The sequence below is a fragment of the Nyctibius grandis genome, chromosome 1 (genome assembly GCF_013368605.1).
Source record: "Nyctibius grandis isolate bNycGra1 chromosome 1, bNycGra1.pri, whole genome shotgun sequence".
Classification (NCBI taxonomy): Eukaryota; Metazoa; Chordata; class Aves; order Nyctibiiformes; family Nyctibiidae; genus Nyctibius; species Nyctibius grandis.
Window position 1 is genome coordinate 122,521,712 of NC_090658.1, and position 19,989 is coordinate 122,541,700.

General features: G+C 44.9%; 1 protein-coding gene across 1 annotated transcript; it reads left to right on the forward strand.

The window, feature by feature from the left end:
• Nucleotides 1-279: 279 nt before the first annotated feature.
• LOC137669230 (b(0,+)-type amino acid transporter 1-like) lies at nucleotides 280-11,914 on the forward strand. The gene is made up of 7 exons (XM_068411219.1): nucleotides 280-346; nucleotides 1,350-2,098; nucleotides 3,665-3,798; nucleotides 7,025-7,154; nucleotides 9,158-9,282; nucleotides 9,726-9,813; nucleotides 11,681-11,914. Exons 2-7 carry the CDS (start codon nucleotides 1,355-1,357, stop codon nucleotides 11,912-11,914), a joined length of 1,455 nt encoding a protein of 484 aa, XP_068267320.1. The 5' UTR covers nucleotides 280-346; nucleotides 1,350-1,354.
• Nucleotides 11,915-19,989: the final 8,075 nt, after the last annotated feature.

Genomic DNA, 19,989 nt, shown 5'->3' on the forward strand with positions numbered 1-19,989 from the left:
TGACTTGTATATGTTGTTTTTCTTACGGGCCCGTGAGTTTTGCTAAGAGTCCAAGAGTTAACTTAAACTCTTCTTGCAGAAAACTGCAAAGCTAGTGAGATGATTTAAAAAAAAAAAAAAAAGGCAAGGAAAGAGAAATCTAAATGATTTAGAAGAGAAGGAATTTTTAGACAAACAATAAAAATACTTTTCTGTTTATATTCATGCTTTTTTTAGCTCAAATGGTTGAGGAGGACAGTTTAAAAGATTCAAGGTCTGCTGTTTCCATGAAAGGCTGAGGAAGGTCTCTCTCCTGTTTTCTGGTACTTATCACAACAGAAGACTGCAAGAAACCACCAAGGCCAGTAACTCTTCTTCTTTACAGTTGCAGTCAGTAAAGTTTAGTTTAAATTTAAAGGAATCCATATGGACATTCCCTTCTGCTCAATACTTCGTACATATTACAGATCACAAAATACACCCTCATGCACTGTAACAAAATTCAGATTTATAGCAGAACCTTCCCCAAAGTCTGAAATTTTATGTGTTGGATATTTAAGTAGGGGTCAGTGGTGTTTCCAAAAGCTTGTGCCTCTATGTTTCTCTTGGGTGTGCACTGAGATGTGTATACGATGAGCAGTGACAAAGTCCTCTGAAGATCATGGTCTGGTTAGAATGTGCATACCTCATGTACATTGGCAAAAAGGGCCCATAAAATGTAATTATAGCCTTCTTACTCTTCTCCTCCTGCACTTTCTAAAATTTGAAAAAGCCAGAATTGTCCCCTACCATTGTGCAGAAAAACAATTTCTGAACTGTTTTTAGCAGAACATTTCTCTGTCTTTGATTAAGACACTGGAAATGTTCCTCGCTGAGCAAAGCCATAGCATGTTGGGTGACAGGCTTGTTTAATCCCTTTATAGTGGGGAATGAAAATATGATTGAGCACTAAAGCAGGTGCTTGAGCATTGACCTGTAATCAAAGAATAAAGTACAGATTTGCATGGGGATTTTGCTTGCCTGATCATTATTTCAGATGCCATTTGCAGCATAATTTAAAGGAGGGGTAATCAGGGACACAGTCCAGTAAGGTACTCAGTGATTCTGAGGTGGTGCTGAATGCTATCCGATACCACTGCTTGCAATGAGAGTCAAAGATAATCTTTGCAGGATGTGAACCATGATAAATTACCAAGATAAGATGGGTAATGAAAGAATGCAAAACGCAGAAGGTAAGTTTGTGTTTCTTGACAGTGTTCAGCATGACTTTTGTAATTATTAACTTAACCCTAAAAGCCCGAGATAGTCCTTACTCAAATGCCTCAGTCTTATTCTGTATTTTCTCCTAACAGCAACACCTCCTAACATTCCCACAATGAGGAAAAGGAAGACAACAGATTCACCTCATTCGTCCACAGATCTGGGTAAAGGGAAGGAGAAATTAAGACTGAAGCAAGAGGTTGGTCTGATTAGCGGAGTGTCATTAATTGCAGGCACCATGATAGGCTCGGGGATCTTTATGTCCCCAGAGTGGGTGCTTCATCATATGGGGAGCCCTGCCAGCAGCCTGCTTATCTGGGCAGCGTGTGGTCTCCTGGCCATGTTTGGAGCCTTGTCATACGCTGAGCTTGGAACCATAATTAAAGAGTCTGGAGGAGAATATATTTACATCTTGAGGATTTTTGGTTCTTTTCCTGCTTTCCTTTTCGCCTACACTTCTGTTATCCTGGTGAGACCAGCTGGTTTGGCAGCTGTCTGTCTGAGCTTTGCTGAATACACCGTTGCGCCGTTCTACCCAGGATGCTCATCTCCACAGGTTGTCATCAAATGTACAGCTGCTGCTTGCATCCTGCTTTTAACTATCATCAACTGTCTCAATGTGAGGCTGGCGACGTCTGTTATGAACATTTTTACAGCTGCCAAACTCTTGGCTTTGCTGGTGATCGTGGTGGGTGGATTGGTGCTGCTTGCCAACGGACAAACTCAGAGTTTTCAAAATGCTTTTCAAAACACAACTGCAGGTATCGGGGCAGTTGGAGTAGCGTTTTACCAGGGACTCTGGTCCTACGATGGGTGGAACAACCTGAACTATGTAACTGAGGAACTGAAGAAGCCTGAGGTGAGTGAGGGAGCTGGGTTTTACTTGCTTAATCCTGCTGCTAATATGTTTGATTCTTTCTATGATTGTGTTAAGAGGGGCAATCAAGGGTTTAGAGCATCAAGGAGATACTACTGAGCTTTCCTCCTGGTTTGTTCTGTCTTCTGCAGCAAGACACCTATGGATGTGTCCAGAAAGGATATGAGCGAGTCTCTAAGCAAAATAACAGCTTACCTACAAGGAAGCACTAAAATATCCATTGACTGGAAAAAAGCTATTAGGCAGCACTTGAGTGCTTTGGGAATGAAATTTTGTCTTAGTGTTTAGAAGATCTCACTGTAGACACCTAGATTTATGCAGAAAAGCAGTCACTGCTATAATCCATAAAGGTTTCTTAACACCACATATTCCCTAAAATACTTGATCTATAATGTATGCATCAAAAAACCACTTCTCTCTCCTCATTCCATGGAGGGGGAACTTCAGAGCAAGCCAAGCCTTACTGGAGAGGGAGTCTAACTCTCTGAATGACTCTTGTCTTTAAATGACTACTTTTTAGGCATTGTTCTGCCCATGCTATAGGCACTGAAGTAGCTCACTTGCATCTCACATCAGCCCTCTCTGTGCCATATTACCTCTTTTCACAGATCAGACACTACAGCAGTGAACAACCCTTTTTTTAGAAAGAGCTGTGTGAGTGCAGAGTGTACAGAGCGTGCTTTCTAGCAGTGCAGCAAACAAGACTTTACGGATTAAATGAAAATGCACAGTTGAATATTAATCTAAATGGCAGCAAAGATCCTAGGGTCATGTGGCACTCTCTCCCACAGGACCATGAGCACTGATATTCAGACCCTTGTGGGGTGGAGGCAACAACATAAGGAATTGCTGTATCTTGTCCTCTGGTGGGAGTGGGGAACGCAAAAAAAATGATATTTTGGGTTTTTAGATGTATACAGTTGCTCTATGATCACCCTACTATTTGCTTTTTTCCCGTACTTTCAGCTGCACGAGGTAGTGGTCGCTGATTTTATTGAGCCTTAAAATGGTCCATGAAGTTCCAAGGTAGCATCCTGTCACTAGGAAGAAAAAATAATTCCTTCCTAGAGCAAATTTCCCTTGTGGTGCCCAGCTTTGATTTAGCCCTCAGAGCAGTCAAATGTGATGCAACACACACTGGTACTTCATCCATGTCAGTGGGGTGTTCATGGGAAGACGCAGCACACCAGGAGACATAACACACTAGTAACAAATAAATCAATATTAAAGTAATCAAGAAGTATGCAACAGACATCTTGGGCAGCTATTAGTCTTTTTGAATAAGATTTGGGGTTTTTTTTGGTTTGTTTTTTTGTTGTTGTTGTTCTGAAGACTAGTTTTTGAAATGTACAACCTTACTGTTTGCCTGACATCTTTGGGAGAGTGGTGCCATGTGAATCTGAATCTCAGAATTATTCTGTGGAAAAGCTTAGTGAGCAAAGGAGTTTGAATGAGAGACGTGGGTGGTGGCAAAGACAAAACAAACAAACAAAGCCCAGCGCAGGCATAAATGTGTTGCACCTAACTCTCTTGTCATCCCTGTTCCAGGTGACCCTCCCCAGAGCCGTGATGATTGCCATTCCTTTGGTCACATGCCTGTATTTGCTGGTAAACATGAGCTACTTAGCAGCCATGACTCCATCTGAACTGCTGTCTTCAGGAGCTGTGGCCGTCACTTGGGGGTGAGCTCTGCTTGTGGCAACACAGCCAATGCAGTCCTCTAAAATACAGGTTGTCTCCTGAGTTTCGGGAGGTTTAGGTGCTATTCCCAGCGGGAATAACAGCACTGCATTGGTCAGGCCAGGAAGACCTGTCAGGCCATGTTACAGGGAAGCGTGCTGCCAGTCCCTGCTCCGTCACCTTCAGGGCAGTGTGTAGCCTTCCCCCACTGAAGACCAAGGCTGACCAGCCTCATCTGGCCACAGAACCACAGAATGTTAGGGATTGGAAGGGACCTCGAAAGATCATCTAGTCCAATCCCCCTGCCGGAGCAGGATTGCCTAGACCATATCACACAGGAACGCATCCAGGTGGGTTTTGAATGTCTCCAGAGAAGGAGACTCCACAACCTCTCTGGGCAGCCTGTTCCAGTGTTCGGTCACCCTCACCGTAAAGAAGTTTTTCCTCATATTTATGTGGAACCTCCTGTGTTCCAGCTTGCACCCATTGCCCCTTGTCCTGTCAAGGGATGTCACTGAGAAGAGCCTGGCTCCATCCTCATGACACTTGCCCTTTACATATTTATAAACATTAATGAGGTCACCCGTCATGGTCTCCAAGGTGCAGCTAGGCTGCCAAGATGGGGTGCTCTGCAGCACACCCTTTATTCCCCATTCCCATTCATTCACACTGGGAACCTGTGGCTCCTCTCCAGCTCATGTTTTTCCCCATGGAAGGTGGCCATAAAGAGGGGATGAAGTGCACACCAGCAGCATCTCCCCACAGACAGTGAGGATGCAGTGAGGGTGCATATCCAGACCTGGGGACTGGGAGATGCCCCGCGTTTTAGATATTTCCAGAGAAGTGGAGAGGACAATGTTCTGCCCCACTAATGCAGAGGCAGTGGTTTGGGAGTGAGACAGGAGCCAGCCGGGTGAATCCTGTCTGCTCGGTACCTGGAAATTAGACCAGACCAGAGTCTTTTGGTTCAGTTACTCCATCTGTGGGGAAAAGGAAAATGACACTGATCTCTCCAACACCTTTGAGAAGGAGAAGTGTTATACATGGGTTGGGTAGCCTTTGGTAATTGTATCTTTAAGTTGGCTTGTGCTTTTCTGGAGTTGCACAGAAACTATTTGTACCTTCCATCATCTTGGTGTGTTTGCTGACATTAAACAGGCTCTGTGCAAGACAAGGATTTAGGAGGAGAAGGAAGCGACCGTCATGAGAGATATAGGCACCATCGACATCTAACCAGATGATCTTCCACCAGAACATCCAGCCTTAGTCTAATTATTTCCAAAGACACAGAATCCATGATAGCCCTAAATGAGTTGTCTGGCAGAAATGATGACACAGAATATCCAGAGATTATATTGCTGCTCATCCTCTTCCTAAAAAGTCAGCAGTGGCTTTGCTTCTGTGTGCATTTCACAAGATCTCCAGTTTGAAGATCTGACTGAGCTCTTGCTAGATGTCTTCTCTAATAGCCTTTCATGCCATTATAAGCAGGAACTTTTAAAGGTCTAGTGCTTTGTTTGAACAGGTTACAAAGCCTCACTAAGCTGCAGCGTCATGAACTTTCTCTGCACTTCCTTTCCCATCATTCCTGATTAACAAGTTATTTGTGAGCTTCCTCCTTTCTAACACATCTCCTTTTCCTGCCTGATTAACCTTTTCACCCCGAGAGTGCAATTTAGGAAGAGACATTGAACTAGCAACCAGAAAGCTGAGCGCTCAAAAGCCTGGAGGACAGGTGGATAGCCACAGGCTGAGGAGGGTGTAATGGCTGTGGATCACGAGCAAGAAAAGCAGCTATTCAGGCCATTAGGGAAGGACAGGAGAGGAGTATAAAGAAGCCAGAGGAGGACACGGCACATTTAAATTCATTTATTCCTCATATAAGAAGAAAACTGCTTGAGAGAAACATTGTTCTGTGGTGAGAGGTGCAGCCACAAAAGGAGCTCAGGAAACTCTCCCCAGTATTTCTTTGGTGCCAGTGATTTAACAGCAACTGAAGATCTCAGTTTGCTTGTAAGAAGTTACTCTCAGTAGCTCCTGTAGTCATTTTCAGTGTCCAAACAGCAAAGCACCGATCTCATAAATGCAAAATACGCAATTGCTGCAGATTTTGTTGTTAATTTTGTGGTATATGCTGTTTTCCCTTGAGATCTTCAGGTTATGGAGTCGTATGACCATAGGAGATGCCCATATTCCATCATTTTGAAAAAGGGAAAAATTTTAGTTCTGGTTATTGCAAGTAGCTTAATAACTTGAAGCCTGAAGGGCCATAACCCAGATATTAAGCTTCTAAACTACATTTTTGAAGTTATTGTGTTAGATAAGCTCCTGCCATGATTTTGGAAAGCCCGACTCTTGATTTTTGAATGTTTGGGATAGGTGATACTAAAAAGAGTACATAAGGCTTAAAGCCATACAATTCAGATGGAAATATAAAGTGTTCTAAAGAACTTTTGAATTTTGGATTTTTGCCAGTTAGATGAACAGTGTGTTTGTTTGTGTGTGTGTGTGTGAGATGTATGTGATAATTACACCAAACACTAGCATTTATTACTCAGTTAATATTCTTCATGCTGTTTCATTCCAGCAGACAAGCTTCACTTTTAGGTGAGAAGATTATATCTTCCAAATATTTACCTCAAACTCTATTTGTAACCCTGATACTTCTGTTATGGAGAAAGCAAACCATAAATGACTGATCATGTTGTAGAACCAAACTTCTGAAATTCAAACGATTGCTTTGGCTTAAGCCTGATTCACCGAGTAGCAGAAATACGTGCATGTGGGATTAAAGGGTTAAAGTCTTATGCATATTGGGGAAGAGGTTATAATGCAGGATATTTCTTCAGGTCTGGTGGGAACAATTTTTCTGCGATTTCCAAGCTAATATTGTTGGCTGTAATAGCAATGTCTCCAGGATTCGTGCCACAGGATCTGTACAAAAAAAAGGGGGTTTTACCTGTTTGTGACAGCTTTGTACGCCACTGCAATGTAGACGGATGTAGATACATGTACACCAGGCAGGAAGAAAAGCGTCCTTTTCTGGAAAAGACAAAGTTGCTAGTGACTAAATATTATGGGAACTGGAAGAAGGCTTTAAATCATGAGAAAAGCTTAGGAAAAGATTTCAGTGATAATAATGGAGGGAAGAAACCTGTCTGGTTCTGTGATGAGTATTTGATACATCTACAAGCTGGATGTTATGCTGTGAACTCTTTCCCATCTCAGGGACAAAGTCCTTGGCAGCTGGGCATGGCTCATCTCCCTGTCAGTGGCACTGTCTGCATTTGGTTCATCAAACGGCACGTTCTTTAGCGGAGGCCGCGTGTGCTACGTTGCTGCAAGGGAAGGTCATATGGTAAGAACAAAAAAAAGGGGGTCTGGCTTGCTTTGAGCAACTTTGCCTTCATGGTACACTAAAGCAGAGAGGAAAACACCATGTATGTTCAGCTGGTAGAGTGATAGCTCTTCAGTGGTTTGTTTCTTGCTCAAAGACTTTCTTCCCCATCTTTTTCAAAGGTAATGTATATGCTGTCTCCTGACTTTCTTCTTGAGCCGTGTAATTTCAGAAAGATATATAATTACATCTAGCCTGAATTTTAAGAACATCTTTGAAACGAAAAACTGAATTACTGCTGTATTGGAGCACCTGGCACAGGCTCTGGGGTGACCTAGCCAATATACCTGCCACGGAGGGGAAACCTGGCTGTGCTTGCATGTTGCAAGGCACCCTTGCTCGCACTGGGAAGGTAGCCCAGGACTGGCAAGCTGCCTTTGCAGGCAATACTGACTACGCAAACTGGTCTCAGGGGTGTTCCAGACTTCCCATGGGGTAGTCCAGTTCAGATACAGCGTAAGATATCTCTGCTCTTCAAGCTTCATAGCAATCACAAGGTGACACGGAGCCTTACATCTGCCTTACATGGGGTTTTTAATTGGCTGTGTTAGGTGGGGCCAAATCTGGTAGCCCAACAAAGGTCAGGCTGCTGCAGCTCTCTGCTCCCTAGTCCAACTAGTAAGTTGAGCATGTGTTCCCAATAGGCACACACACACAAACACAAGTATACAACATATATATACACACATACATAGCTATATATATGTATATATACACATGCAGACAGCAGGCCGCACAGATCTACACATACAGACGCACTGAGCACCCACACAAACACTAGCACAAACAGCACTGAGGGTCTCATCTTGTGCCTGTCTCTGGCTGATCAGGGGTCTGTTAGTGGGAAATAGATACATAAATATAGGTACAGTGTGGGTCCCTCCAGCAGCTGGGCTGAGACACTCAGTCTGCCCAGTAGCTGCCCCTGGATCCCAGTCTCACCAGTTGCTGGTAACTGGGCATAAAAGCCCCCGAGGCCACTGCCCCACTCCAGCTGCTGGTATGGACCCCCACACTCACAGGCACAGACCCCGACACCTACCCACACTTCTCCCTCTCAGTGCTTCAGCTGAGCTGCGTGTTGTGTTCCCATGGACCTGTCTGCTTCTGTGGTCCTTCCTCCCCATACCATTGGGCATTTCTGCTCTCAGGTGTGAAAGGTACCGCTCTGCACCAGCTCCACTCCTTGTACACAGGACGGAATCTTTTATGTAGATGAAGGCCCAGGTTGGTGGAGATGACTGGGTTGGCGGTTACTGGTTTTGGTGGTTACAGGTTCCACAGCTTTCTCTTACTGATGACAGTGTCTGCTGTATCGTGGCAAGCTCTGTGCTGAGCAGTTCACAGATGGTCTGAATTTGACCATACCAGGACTATGAGCTGAATGCATACACCATTTCTCAGTCACTCAGCTCTAGCAGAAGTGCTTGCATGCTATTTTGGTTGGAAAGAAAAAAAAAAAGAAGCCTTTCTCATTAAACTTTCCCAATGAACCAAGCAATAAAGAGGCTAATAATTCTCTGTGTTCTGGAACAAATCCTGGTTTGCTTTGTGATTGGTTGCATAAATGTTCCAGGAGTAGTCCTTGTCTCATTTTCCAGTCAGCCCAGAGAGACGTGACAGAGGGCAGAGGAGTGGGACCATGCACAAGGTCCTGATGATGACCAGGAAAGCTCTGTTTTGATTCAGCCTTAGTCTGTCACACTGGTAGTTTGAAAACCTCATCTTGCCTGCCTAAACTGAGCACATATGATATGAAATCAGTGAGACACAATAAAAATATCCTTGAGGGGGATTTCCGTGTTTACACTCTTCAGAGCTGAACTGCTTTTATGTTATGATGCTTATTTGATGATTAAGAGTGGCTCTGGCTGCAGGCAGAGCTCCCACCAGCAGCGGAGGGGGATGAGAAAGGATCTCGGAGTATGTGAGATGACGATATATTGTTTTGCTTTGGCTTTCAGCCAGACATTCTGTCTATGGCTCATGTGCGATGCCTCACACCCTCCCCTGCTCTGCTGTTTACATCTGCTATGTCTTTAATAATGATAATATCAGGAAGCTTCACCAGTATCGTGAACTTTTTCAGGTATGTATGTGTAGCATTTCTGTTTGCATCCCCTGTGGTCCTGGTTGTTGGCATTGCTTTAGGAGTATTTTCTTTTAATATTTTTTGGAGCCTGGGCTATTGCTTTCTAACCAATATTGTGGAGGGGAAGAGGGGGGAAGAAAGAAAAGAAAGGTCTTGGGAACCAGCATCTTTGCAATGCATGAATGCTTCTGTCACTATATACTTAACTGGATGTGATTCATCCTCATATTGAAATGAATCTGTTATATTCAGATCATTCTACAGTTCTCATTGTTTGTGCTGGAAACGAAATGAATGGAAGAACTACTAAATTCTTATCAATATTCTCCTTTTTAATTGGAGATATGAACATCTGGGATCTGGAAGGCAGGACTGACATTCCTGGATGACCTCACCCCAAATCTCATGCTGTCTTTTTTTTCTTCTTTTTTTTCTTCCAGCTTTATAGCATGGCTTTTCTATGGCGTGACTATTTCTGGTCTCCTGTATTTAAAAATCAAGAAACCAGAACTGCCAAGATCTTACAAGGTGAAGTAATAAAACCTAAAACCCTCAAACCCTTTTCTTTTATTGCCTAAATGACTAAAAGAGCATTATGAGAAAACAAAGAGCGCAGGAGCTGGTTGCTTACAGATTTAGTATGGTTCTCCCTCCTTTTTTAACTTCACATTTTGTCTCAGCAAAGTCAACAAGGGGCAAGATAGTGTGAATATACAGGCATAAGTCAAGGTTTAATTTGCTGTCTTGATAAGTTAATAATGCACTGCCCCCTCACTGTGGAAAATATATCTACCATATCCTCTTTTTTTCTTAGAGATTTAAGAGGAAAATGAAGGATGATCCTGAAACAATGCATTCGCCTGTTCATGCTCTCAGAGCTCAGTCGCACTCCTCAGAGAGTAGCCCAGGTGTAAGAGCCTTGCAGAGGGCAGAAAACTCACCCAGAATGCCCCAAGTCCTTTGAGATGGCCAGGGAACACGTTTGTTCCCCACAAAACAGCTAAGTGGAAGGAAATCAGGAGTTATCCGTTCTTCCCCCTGAAGCCATGAGCGAGTTGAGCTGCAGTGCTTCCTCAGTGACTGAGGGAAGTATTTTTACAGAAAAAAAATCCTAGGAACAGGGGGGTCATGAGACAGAGAATGCAGAACAGTGACTTTTCCCTGAGACAAGCTGAATGAATGTGCTGGTTTTCATGGGGTTCCTCGAGGAGATAGATGACAGGCTGACACTGCCAGGCTGTGTGAAGCAGTATCGAGTGTCCTATGGGGCTTAGTATAAAGGAGAAGAGCAGTGCTCTATTAAATCTTCCAGTCACTGGCTTCTGTGGCTCTGTCCTGAAATTAGGATGCTAGATGAGGACATTCACCCAGCTTCTTGGCTGAATGGGCTTTAAGGAAAAGAAGTTCTGTTTCTGCAATAGTGTTTCATACACTCTATAAAACTCCTGCAGTCCTCCAGGTCAGTCCCCTGAGGATGTCAGCCTGCTGCAGCCTTTGGCTTGATAGCCTAAATCTCCTTAACTAGAAGCAGCTCATGTCTGAAGGTTCCAGGTCAACCGACAATGTATGGCTGATGTCCTGCAGAATCTGTATGCTTGTTGCAGGTTTATATTTAACTGTAAGATTTCCCTTGGTTGGAAAACAATCATTTTTTATTAGCATTGTGCCAAAAGTGTTAGAACGAAGTGCAGAGGGAGCAGAGTAGAGCATCCCGCTAAGGCAGATGTAGCCAACAGCAGGTCTTCTCCATGCTCTCACAGGCAACCATGAACAACATTTCCTTTGGTCTATATCAGTGCCCTGGTGTTGGACAAAAGGCACAAAAGTAAAAATTGGAAAATGCCAGCTAGAATGTTCAGTTTTTCACCTTGTGAAATCATTTTGTCTTGTGCACTCACTAGCCTTTGAGGGAGGTTGGCTTCAAATTTAAATGCTTTATGACCAGACTTACAGAAATAGCTTCTGAGGTTGCCTGTCTACCTATCTGTCAATACATGAATAAAACTTTTTTTCCAAGGGTGTTAAGGTTCAGTTATGTGATTTGTGCATGCTACTGTGTGTTTCGTCTGCAGCTCGGCTTTTGGGTGCAGGGTAGTAGGGAGAGCAAGAACAGACCTGGCACTAAAAACAGCGGTTTGCATCTTTGGGTCTAGGAGGACAGGGAAGATGAGGGGTTAGGGTGTGTAAGAGTGATGTAGCTCTTGCAGGGATGTTCAGCCTTGGAGTGGGGGTGGGCTGGGAAACAGGATGTCTGTGTTAATTCAGATTTCTGGATAATACCTCAGGCTGCAGCAGGGTTTCATCTAAAAAGCCTTCTGCACAAATTTCAGGGTTGTCCAGCCGCACAGTGGCCCAGGATTACGTGAATCTTTACACTGATGTTTTGCTTTCGCAGGTCCCAATTATCATCCCTATAATCGTGCTGATGGCAGCTGTGTACCTGGTGTTAGCTCCTATCATTGATCAGCCCCAAATTGAGATCCTCTACATCGTCCTGTTCATTTTCAGTGGCATCATTCTTTATTTCCCACTGGTTCGCTTCAAGTGCCACCCTCGCTTTTTACAGAAAGTCACTTTACATCTCCAGTTGTTCCTGGAAGTTGCTCCAACCACCGGGGATGCAAACTGAGATAACATTCTCCTGCCATATGGCTGCCTGCCCCTCATGATTTATCCCACCACCTTGGTTTTCAAGGCTCAGAAGATATTTTTCCGTAAGGGAGAATGAGTAGAATGAAAGCATCACCAAAACATCTAGCTGAGAGAGACTAGAGCCGTGACTCCTCACATTTCCTTAAAATTTGGGGAACATTTTTCTTATTTTCAGCTCTGCCTTGGCAGATTACATACAGATTCCAAAGGAATATGTGCTTTTGAATTTTCCATCCCAAGAAGAGCTGTTCATCAAAATCTTAGCTCTTCTATTTTAAGGCAACAGGCAACAAAAGACTGACAGTGAAATATTATTCCTATAGCAGGCTGTGACCCTAAGCCATTCCTGGCAATGCCTTTAATTATTTTCACCTAGTTCTGCCCACTGTAACCACAGAGCTTGTCAAATAAATAAAGCATGGGCACACCATGTTCACAACAAACAACCTTTTCTACTCAGGTATTTTCTCCGGGAGCATGTTTTTCCTTTGCTCCTTCCAGTCCCAGGTGCACGGTTACAACAGTCCTTTCTCTGTCTCAGTACATGGTTCCACCCTAATTCAGCCCAAATCACCCTACATCTCCCACAGAAAAACCTCCGATGTGAGTTGAGAAGTGCTTTAAAGCTCTGTTAGTTTACTCAGTTGAGAATGCAGTTGTCATCTGGGATCCATCCATTCGTGGTGAGGACACAGGCAACATCACTTAAGTACCAAGAGTCACCCAATACCCTTCCTGTAATTCCCCCAAAGACAAATAATTTCTATTGTGACAAAGTGAGCAAAAAAAATGTACAGCATATGTGCCATCAAGATACTCTCATTGTGAATTAAAGAAACCACAACCTGGGCTACATTAGGAGAAGCGTGGCCAGCAGATCAAGGAAATACTCTGTCCCTTTGGAGTCAACACTGGTGAGGACACACCGGAAATACTGCGTCCATTATTGAGCCTTGCTGTTCAAGAGGGCGTTGTGAAGAAAACACAGTAAGGCAATTAGGGGCAACAGCCACAAGTTGTGGCTTGAGATGTTCAGGCTGGACTTCAGGAAAATTTCTTCACCATGAGGGCAGTGCAACCTTGGAGCAGTGTGCAGGAAGATGGTGAGATCTCAGTTCTGGTAGATTTTCTACCACAGCTGGTTCCACTAATTTCCATGATTCTAAAGGCACAGCACAAAATCATGGCTGTGCTCTCACCCCTGCCTGACACACTGCAGTTGCTGTTGTTTCCCGTTACCCTGAGGCTCAACCCTTTTTCGCTTGTTCCAGGGGAAAGAGAGACATTATTCGCTATTTTCTTTCCATTTGTCCAGATGATTGTTCCTAGATGGGACCTGTCCTGTCATAGGCTAAAAAGGTCTAGGTGTTAGTCCCTAAAATGTCTTGTTGTGTCTCAAAGTACCTAATGTTACTCAGGCCAACTTTCTGTCAGCATCTCTTCTGCAGATCTCTACCTAACACTGCGTTCCTGGAACAGGGTCACTTGATCCTCCAGGCCTCTTCCAGCCCATCTCAGAGCTGTGTATCTGATTACAATCTCATTCTGCAATGCCACCCCCTCTGTTCCTCTGAGTGGTGATACCAGCAGCTACAGAGATGCAACAACAGTCTTTTTTTCCAAGTGTTCGGTATGACAATGGGATCGGCCAGTTGCTGCTTATCTTCTAAATCTTTAGCTAAAACAGCCTTTAGGAGGATATCCTTCCACTCCTTTTTACTGAAATTGTCAACAAAGCCAATGAAGGAACAGTTTTCCCTTCTGAATCCTATCACAATGCACAATTCTTGGGATGCCACCTTGTCTTCCCTCCCTGTATGCCCTGATGGAGAGCGTGCACTTAAAGGACTGATGAGCTCAGGAGCTCTAGGTTAACTTTCCACCACTGTCCTAGGCTCTTCATCTGATGTCAGGCAAGCTTCTTAAAGGAACTGCATCTCAGCTACTTACCTAAAAATGAGGATAATATTATTTCTCTGATTATAATTTTCTGGAAACAATCTCTATTTCCTACACATATTTATGGAGCCTATCACATGGGACTGTGCTCTTTTGACAATCTACACTCCATATGCAAAAAGTGAGAATTTAAAGGCTTACTTAAAGGTTAGACATGCATGATGTTTGTGGCTTTAGCCACCTATCCTTGCATACCTAGGTACAATCAGGGTTGGTATTGCCTGCACATAATTCTTGTGGAACAGGAGCTGGTGCCACTGTTTGATATCATGGGTGTAGTATACTATAGATGATGAGAAGATGAAAGGATTAAATGGCACGCTCAAAGTCACACAGGAAAGGTGTGGAAAATGTGACTGTTTCTCCCAAGGTCCAGTCAAGCATCTTATCATGTAGCCCATCCTTTCTCTTTGTGACATATGAACAATAATAAGCACAAACAGACTTAACACTTTGGATAAGTAGCCTTTGTATGTTACTAGTTTGTGTATGGATATAGGGGAGCTGAAAAGCTGCAAGTATCATATTTTGCACCAATCTCATTTTGTGTAGATATTATTGTAACAAGATGTTCTTTTTGTTTGTGTTGCCTAGGATTTGCAAGCACAGGTGTTTATAATACCAAAACAAGATGCTGAAAGCTCAGAGAATGCAAGATAATGACAATAAAATGGACATTAAAATTAAGTGAATTGACATGGTTGTTTCTGTTTTTCCATCCAAGAAAAACAATTCAATAGAAACTTTACTGCATGAACATAAACAATCAGCATCAGGCTCATCTCTCCTTGGATGGAAGGTTTAACTACATGCGTGGGTGCTTATACATGTGTACACTCATTTTTCAAAATGATTGCTTATCTGTTTCAAACCCAGCATATGTGAATCAGAATCTCTCTTTCCTTCCTCAGACATTTGCAATAGAAGTGTCAGGAAGAGGCAGCATGTCCTTACCCTTCATTACTACAGGGCAGTAATAAACATGATGGCAGGCAGAGCTCTATAGCTGCCATTGTGTGTACAGGTAGTACGTAAGATCGTGTTGGTCTTGTCTGTCTCTGAAACTCCATATCCTGGTGACCTGTGCTTAGCCCCTTCCTTCATGGGCTCTGAGGAAAACTGGACTATCAGCATCACCCTCAAAGGAATCCTAAGATCTATACATCACCTCAAGACCCTGAGTATAATTGAATCCCATGCTTCAGCTGGCAACCTGCAACCACCAGCTGGGAGTTTTACCTTGGTGCGCAAAGCTGAATGTATTCTGGGTCTTTTCCTGACTTCCTCAGAAGCATCAGATGGGCTACACCTGGGGACAGTCAAGGGTGGTCCAGTGTGTGAGAGGGTACAGCAAATCCTCCTTTTGTGATTTTCTGATAGGCCTTGTTCATATGCCCAAGTTCAAGTGATCATTTATGGTTGAGGAGAAATTTCCCCTTGGGTGAGACAGAACAGAATCTGTAATAATTATTTTACTTTTCCTCTGTTGCAGAAACACAGTTCACCTGCTTGGATTGGCTGAGTTTATCTTACCAGTTCACTGCCAGTGCAGAGGGTTTGGTGTTCAGTCTCTCCTGCTCTTTCCTGGGACATAGCGAGTAATCAAGGCCTCACTGGAGCCCCTCAGCAGTGCTAACTTTCTCTCCAGGTCATCACATGGAGGGGATTGTAGAACTGCTGTTTTCAGAGATGAAATAAATACAGACAACTCTGGGAATCATAGACCATTAAAGTGTGGGTTGGAACCAACCTTCGGAGGTCTCTAGTCCAACTCCCAGCTGGGGGCAGGAGTATTCCCTGCACTAGATTAGGTCACCTGTGATTGTCTTGCCATGTCTTGGAAAACACCAAGGATGGAGAGCCCACTATCTCTCTGCACTGCCCTCCTGATAAAGAAATTTTCCTGAAGCCCAGTCTGAACCTCGCAAGCCACAGCTCAGAATCATAGAATCATAGAATCATTTTGGTTGGAAAGGACCTTTAAGATCATCAAGTCCAACCATTAACCTAGCACTGCCAAGTCAACAACTAAACCATATCCCTAAGCTTGTGGCTGTTGCCCTTCACTGTATCATCTGCTACTGTGAAAGAGGTTGGGTCCATCATTTTTGTAACTCTCCTTCATGGAGTTGTAGGCTGCTGTTAGATTGCCTCTTATCCTTCTTTTTGGCAGACTCAACAAGGCCAACTCCCTCAGCTTCTTCATGTAGGTGATGTGCTGTAGGCCTCTAACCATCTTGCGAGCTCTCTGCTGGACCCTGCCCAGATCCTCCACTTCCCGTTTGAACTTAGGAGGGGTCAGAAAATTGGATGCAACATTCCAAGTCTGCCCTCACAGGTGTCAAGTCTACAGGGACACTGATGTCCCTTGATCTGCTGACTGTACTTCTCCTAAGGTAGGCCACTGTGTAACCCCAGTTCCTTTCAGCCAGTTGGTTCCCAGCCTGTACTGATACATGGGGTTGTTCCACCCCAGATGCAGGACTCATGCTTCTCATTGCTGAACTGCAGGATGCATCTGCTGGCCTAATCCTCAAGTTTCTCAGGTGCCTCTGGATCAAAGCTCCACCATTTGGCGTGTCAGCCACTCCCCCTAATTTAGTACCACCCACAAATTTTGCGGAGAGCACATTTTGTCACATTATCCAGGTTGCCCATGAAGATACTGAACAACATTGGCCCCAGGTTCAACTCTTGTGGTACTTCCAGATGTCAAGTCACTGATGTAGCCTTAGCTTGCTCGGTAAAGTACACACTTCTGAGGGCTTCAGTTGACTCAGTGGAAGGCAATTGCAAACCCTTATGTTATACAGTTGGTGCTAGTATTAGAAACTTTGTATAGGCTGTGATAAATCTACCCATCAGGATGACTCAGTCTAGCAGTTTAGAGGGATCTATATCTTGCACTTATTGACTAGTTAGTTGAATATCATCGGGGTCTTTGCGTATGTGACTCATTCCTCATGAAGGAATGATTTTTGCTAAAAAATTATGCAGACCCAGGGTCATACAATAAACGGGTGGTCGTAGGTTTGTGAACTAGCAGTGAGACTAACAGGTAGTGAAATAGCCCATCTGTTTTTAGAATCAAGCTGCCATGTCAAATATTTGTCCTCAGAGGTGGTGAACCCTATGGCTTGAGTGACTGGCAGATAACTGATCATCTTTTTCTTCTAAAGGTTGGTCATTAATTCTTATTGTTTAATTTCATGGACTATGCCATAATTTTCATACAGTGAGATGCAGGCAATGGGGGAGCTGAGAAAATGGAAATTGAGAAGTAGATTGAAAGCGAATTCCTATATGTGCAAGTCTTGGCTTGTATGTCTGAATTACCTATGTAAAATCCAGACATGGACAACACCTAAGCAGCAAAGAAACATGCCAGAGGTTCAGAAATGCCAGAATAAGGCTGTTGGTTCAGCAGTGATTCCTTTCCTTTCTGTTTGTGTGTTCTGGGACTATTTTTTAATGCATAATCTATTTTTTCCGCAGCGCATCTGTGTCACTAACAGACAAAGCAAAGCAACAGTTCAGTATTTTGCCTTTTCCTGTTGCTAAGTCTGTGGTTGCCATACTTCATCAACAGGCCACGATTCCTCTGAAGAGACGGCTCCAAAATGACTTTCAGCAGAAAGCATGAGCCCTGGCACAAGGGGTATCACCACAGCCCCATTGCTCCTGGTCCCTGAATTAGGGATTCAGACCTGCCCTGGGGATCTCTCAGAGCGTTGGTCCTGCTGTCCTTCTCCCTTGGCTGTGGCCTTACTCCAGGGCTCTGCATGCTCAGCTTTCCACTCTCATCCCACCGTTTAAAAGCATGCTAATGAGACTTAAGCCTTGCTAGGCTGTTGTGAAGCTTAGTTCATTCATGTTTGTAAAGTAAAAGGAAATCACCTTACTGAAGAGGAAGCAGGAGGGTCAAATGATGCCCATAATGCTTCATTCTCCCTTGGCCAAGCAGCCCCTTTTACCTGTACTCCATATTACATGTGTAGAGCCTGCAGAAAATCCGCAGGGTTTCATTCTGGCTGAAGGGCCACTCCTGTAATTCATATCCAGCTGAGCCACCACTTTGGTTGATGTCCTTGGATGGACACGAGTCCATCAGGGCTGTGTGGGCAGCGAAGGCACCTTGCAGGCAGGAGACATGCCTCGTGCACAGCGAGACAGTGCAGAGGAGGTTGGATGTGGAGCATGCATTTGAACATGCCCAGGTGAGGCTGCAAAATGTCCCAAGGATCAGGGTCCCTGGGATCCCCCATGCCTGCAGGCTGAGCCCCTTGGAGTGAGATGAAAAGGTTGGACCAGATCCTGCTGGGGGTTCATGTCAGGCTCCCCATGTACCAGGCACAAGTATGACTGTGGGTGAGGAAGCATATGGTGACTTTTCATCCCTTTAGTGCTGGCTGGACTCCAAGCCACTGTGGGGTCAGAAACACTCCTTAAAAAATCCCCCCCAGCCTTCACCAGCTTCCCAATGGCTTGTCTTACTCTGCTGTCCTCCAGCACCAAGCCTTCCTGCTCCTGCTCCCCCCGACAGCTGTGCTGCCAACCTCCCCAGCAACACCCTGCCTGTTTTTCCACTCTCATTTAGTTTACTTTGTGCAAAAAATACCATTCCACAGATTTGCAATGCAAAAGACCGCCCCAGGCAACACCAAAACACTTTTCTCAGGAGACCTGAACGTGGGCTAATGGGTCCCTCGATTGGGAATACCCATGGTACAGGTGAGGCTGACAGGGAGGGAGGTGGGCAGGGTGGGTGTTCCACAGCCTTGGGCTGAAACCTCAGCTCAAACCTCGGCTTCATTAGCTCAGACACGCGGATGTGCACGTGTCCCCTGTGCTGTTGTCCCCAAGGCGTGGGTGGGGATCCCACTGCCCACAGGCTGCTGTTGGAGCTGAGGGTGTCTGGCAGCTCCAGGCCATGGAGATGATCTTGCAGAGGGAAGAGGTGCCTGCAGATGGCGGTGGCAGCCATCCGATGGGAGATGGTGGCATCAGCCTCTCCCCTGCAGCAGGATAGCGAAGCAGGACAGGCAGCAAAGCTGCACTCGGGCGTGCAGAAGAGGCCAAGGAAGGGATTAGCTCCCACGCCAAGGGAGGTGTTTCATGGTGCAGCCGTACGCAGCCAGCGTGCATCCCCCTGCGCACCCAGAGCCCGCTCTGTGGTACCGCGGTAAGGTTCGATTCAGTGAAGCAGCAGAAGAGCTCATTTTGGGGCGTGGGTGAATGAGATCCATCAGCTTTGCTCATGGTCAGACAAATGCCAGCTCTGGTGCGAGGGAGGGCAGGGATCCTGTGGATGGAAGTGAGGTGGGAAGAGGGAACAAGTCCTGCCCTCCCGGTCCCTGCACCCATCTGCTCCCACGGCTGTACCCCAGGCACCCGCGATCGAGCACCCACCAGAGCCGCCCAGTGAACAGCATCGGGGAGGCTTCTCTTGGGCCGCAACTGTTGCCCTGCAGTAACCTCTCCCTGCCCTGGGACAGGGGATTCTCCTCAGGGCCATTGCGTTTTTGCTTAAAGCAGTAGTGGTTAGAAAGGAAGACAGCTTATCAGGCTTAAATCAGCAGGAGTCAGTATGAAGTCAGGCAAATTCACGAAAACTGAATTATTCATGGCTGTATTTGAAACATAACCGTTCCCCTGCCATGCTGGAAATCCAGATTAAATGGATTTCATTTGTTCGTGCTGGAGCCGGATACCCCCAGAGGTACTTTTGTAGCATACTTTAAAAATCCAGCTCTTTGTCTTGTCTTGAGATCAAAGCTGTTTGGGAAGCAGGAGCCATCTCCTGGAGCGTGCAGGACCCTGCCCAGCTGAGCTCAGGGCTTGCTGGAAACCCATAGGGTAAAACTCAAGACTCAAGTTGTATAACTGAGCACAAAGTGAATCTGACTTCTTCATTTCACTGTCCAAGGTGAGTGCAAACAGAAGAACACCTGGGATAATGGCAAAGGGTCAATTAGATGTAAATTTTCCATAGCTCGGTGCTTTGGTGGAAGAAAGTTAGCATTTTTTTATGATAGGTTGGTCCATAACGCAGAGAAGCTGCAGCTGCGAATTAGGACCTGCATTTTGCTAGTA